At 46.7% G+C, this 3,101-nt stretch overlaps 1 protein-coding gene across 1 annotated transcript in view; it reads left to right on the plus strand.

Moving 5' to 3' along the window:
* Window positions 1-1,378: 1,378 nt before the first annotated feature.
* col7a1l (collagen type VII alpha 1-like) overlaps window positions 1,379-3,101 on the plus strand; it is a gene marked incomplete at both ends in the record, with an annotated part of 53,430 nt that continues 51,707 nt past the window's right edge. The window contains one exon of the mRNA XM_083691884.1: window positions 1,379-1,454. Within this exon, the coding sequence (XP_083548010.1) occupies window positions 1,379-1,454 (76 nt within the window). The remainder of the gene's footprint in view (window positions 1,455-3,101) is intronic.

Consider the following 3,101-nt stretch of genomic DNA (forward strand, 5'->3'; position numbering starts at 1 on the left):
CCCATGCTGTCTGTTATTACAGATTTGCTATGGTGTTCTGAGTGCGCTCAAGGCAAACAAACAAACACACACACTCACACACACACACACACACACACACGCACACACGCACACACACACACACACAGGAAGTGATTAGGCATGGTGTCTAAGCCCCTTGCAGGAGATAATGCCACCTGGTCCGTGAGTTCCAAGGCAATAAAAAGGCTGCAAGGCTCGCCTAATCTCTTCCCCAGGTTAGTCGCTCTGGTCTGGGGGTCAGTGGCAGGTCAGCTAGACACCAACACCCAGGCAGATGCTTTGGCTCATGTCATGTCCCAAGGGTGATGATCCTAAGAGGGATATGCAACAGAGGAAGGTTTCCAACTCTGGTCCAGGAGAGCTACTGGCCTTTGTTCCAGCCCAGCACTTACCTGTTTCGAATAGTCAACTAGTCATAGCACTCCGTGTGGGAATCACAATGCGCTGCATTGGGTGTGTTCGTGCTGGGCTTGAACGTAGGCTTGCGCAGCCCGTAGCTCTCCAGGACCGGAACCGTGCTTGTTTATTAAGGGGGCTGCCAACAGTTGCCATGGTAACAAACACCCTGGGTATCTCACCTGCTGTGTTGTAGTTTGTGTTCATGGACATGTGTACATATAGGAGGCCTGTGGAGCTGGCTTCTTCATGCTGGCTTTGCCAAAAGTTAACAATCATTAACAGCCTACACAGTGATGCCCTGTCAAGACGCTATTCTGTTACCTTGAACACTGCAAGTGTGGAACTACAGTAGCGAATGTTTTCACATTTCTGTCATGTTTTGGACATGTCAGAAATGGTGATTATGTTGAATGAGTACAGTAACACCAGAGTTGTGGGTATGATTTTGAATATGAATCGCTATGGGTCACTTACTAGAGACGGTTTTCCACACACATTGTAAGCCATGTTCTGGACTAAATCACACTTTCGTTACAGAACATGCTTTGTAGTCAAAGAGTATGCTTCAATCGGATCTGGGAAAAATGTCACTTTCAGTCAGCAAGTTTGGGTGGCTTTTGGGTCTGTGAAATTGACATTTTCTATTGACATTTAGTGAAGTACCCCACCCCATGTACTGTAGGAGTATATTTTCTGTCTCAAGGCTGGTTTCAAATTGAATTCAAATATAAAGGTTATGTTGAATAGAGAACAGACAAAAGTAGTGATGTAACTCCCCTGATTAGCACATGATAATGTCTATCTGTTTTGGCTTTCAGATAAGAGAGAAGAAGAGTCGCAGCTGAAAGAGGTGGAGTGGAACTGTCGGAGGAGAGTGGTGAAGAGGAGGACCAGGAGGAGGAGATAAAAGGAGGAGAGGGTATCGAGGAAGAGGAGGAGGAGAAGAGGAGAATAGAGCATGGGCCACTCCTGTGTATGGATCTTTCTGCTGTCCCTGTCTCTCTCCCACCGGACTGTCACTGCACAGGCTGAAGGTAGTCGATCATTTCCTAACACCACTCCCAGCCCCCCACCACACACACACACACACACACACACACACACACACACACACACACACACACACACACACACACACACACACACACACGCACGCACGTCTGATGTCCCCATGCTGTGTTCTAACTATCTCTGGACACTCAGTCCTAGACTAAACAAGATCTATATGGAAAGTTCTAGCTGCACACCTGGACAACCAGCAGCAGGTAGACTGTGACCCAGATGCACGTTTCCCCTCTGCTCCATCGTTAGTCACCACTGGACAGCCCTGTTAGTCAGGTTACCAGGCTGTCTGCATACTGTAGCAACCAACATCTTCACAACGCCTGGATAAGTGTTTGACATCACAGGAACCCCATCAATAGTATATGGTCATTTGTTGATCTGTGCAGCCAGATTGAAGACGAATGGATTACAACGAGCCCGTCCTCCGATTTCTACCTCCACCAGCCTCCACTGCATTCTGACAAGGAATTTTTAGTACCAACATGGTGGCCACTTCTTTTCAAGCCAATTTTGCAGAACTCTTCATATCTATGCATCTGCCCTTCAAGACAACAGTCTAAATTGGGGTCTCAGAAGTTTACAGAACTGTGTTGAGTCATTCAACATTAATTTCCCAAACCTTCTCGACAGGTCAGATCTGTGCCCTTGTGTTCTGTGAGATTTATTGCTTTTGAAACTATTTGAGATTCTTTCCTCCAAAACTGAACAATGTAAACCCTTCACACTCTGCAGATAGTATTTTGGCATATTGCCCTCACAGCTTTTCAGAAAACATTGGATCATTGGCGTGGCTGGTTAGTGTTTTGTTAAGAATTTCACCCATGTTGTACAACATTTGTCATTGTGAGACGTGTTGTGATTGCAACAACTCATAGAAAACCAATATTTCAACAACCCAGAGGCAACCAAGAGTTGAAGGAAGGAATGTTGAAGGAAGGTAACATTGGAAATGTTGTGTCTGTCCTCTAATCCCTTTATAGCTTTTCAGCATGAGTCGTCTATCCATCCCAAGCATGTGGTTCTCACCTGCCAGCTCAGACACAGAGACGGTCAGAACAATTGATCGTTTCTTCACCTCTGTCTGTCTGTGTCTGTCTGCTGGTGGACTGCCTGCTGGTTCTCTGCAGATGTGTTCAACACATTCTGACTTTCTATTTGGTGCTCAAAGAGGGAAAAAGTCTCGGATTAATCCAACCTGAATGGCTACCTATGCTATATCCTAGCTTGGTTAGGTGTCTCTGTGAAGCTTGACGATATAGGAAACTGGCTCGGTAGATTCTCCCGATGTCATTTGCCCGTGACCTGTGAAACTTTTCGTATGCGCGAGGGAGTCTATTACATGGCAATGTAGGCAGAGGCAGTATGGGCGGTGTAGCGTCCAAAATGGTATCCCCTGTGATATTTGGTTGGGTTTCTTGGCTATGTGGTTGGGGGATGTATGGGCTGGTGAGAGGGAGCAGTGCTGGACCGCTTAGAGCTGGGACATATGTCACACCCGCTGAATTCTGGGACGGCGGCCAAGGGAAGGGAGGATAACAGAGGAGAGAAAGCGAGGGAATGAAATAGAGGACAGGGGGAAAAGGAGTGAAGCTGAGTAATCACTTACAGCACAATCA

This window comes from Argentina silus (assembly GCF_951799395.1).
Source record: "Argentina silus genome assembly, chromosome: 20".
In the NCBI taxonomy this organism is placed as follows: domain Eukaryota; kingdom Metazoa; phylum Chordata; class Actinopteri; order Argentiniformes; family Argentinidae; genus Argentina; species Argentina silus.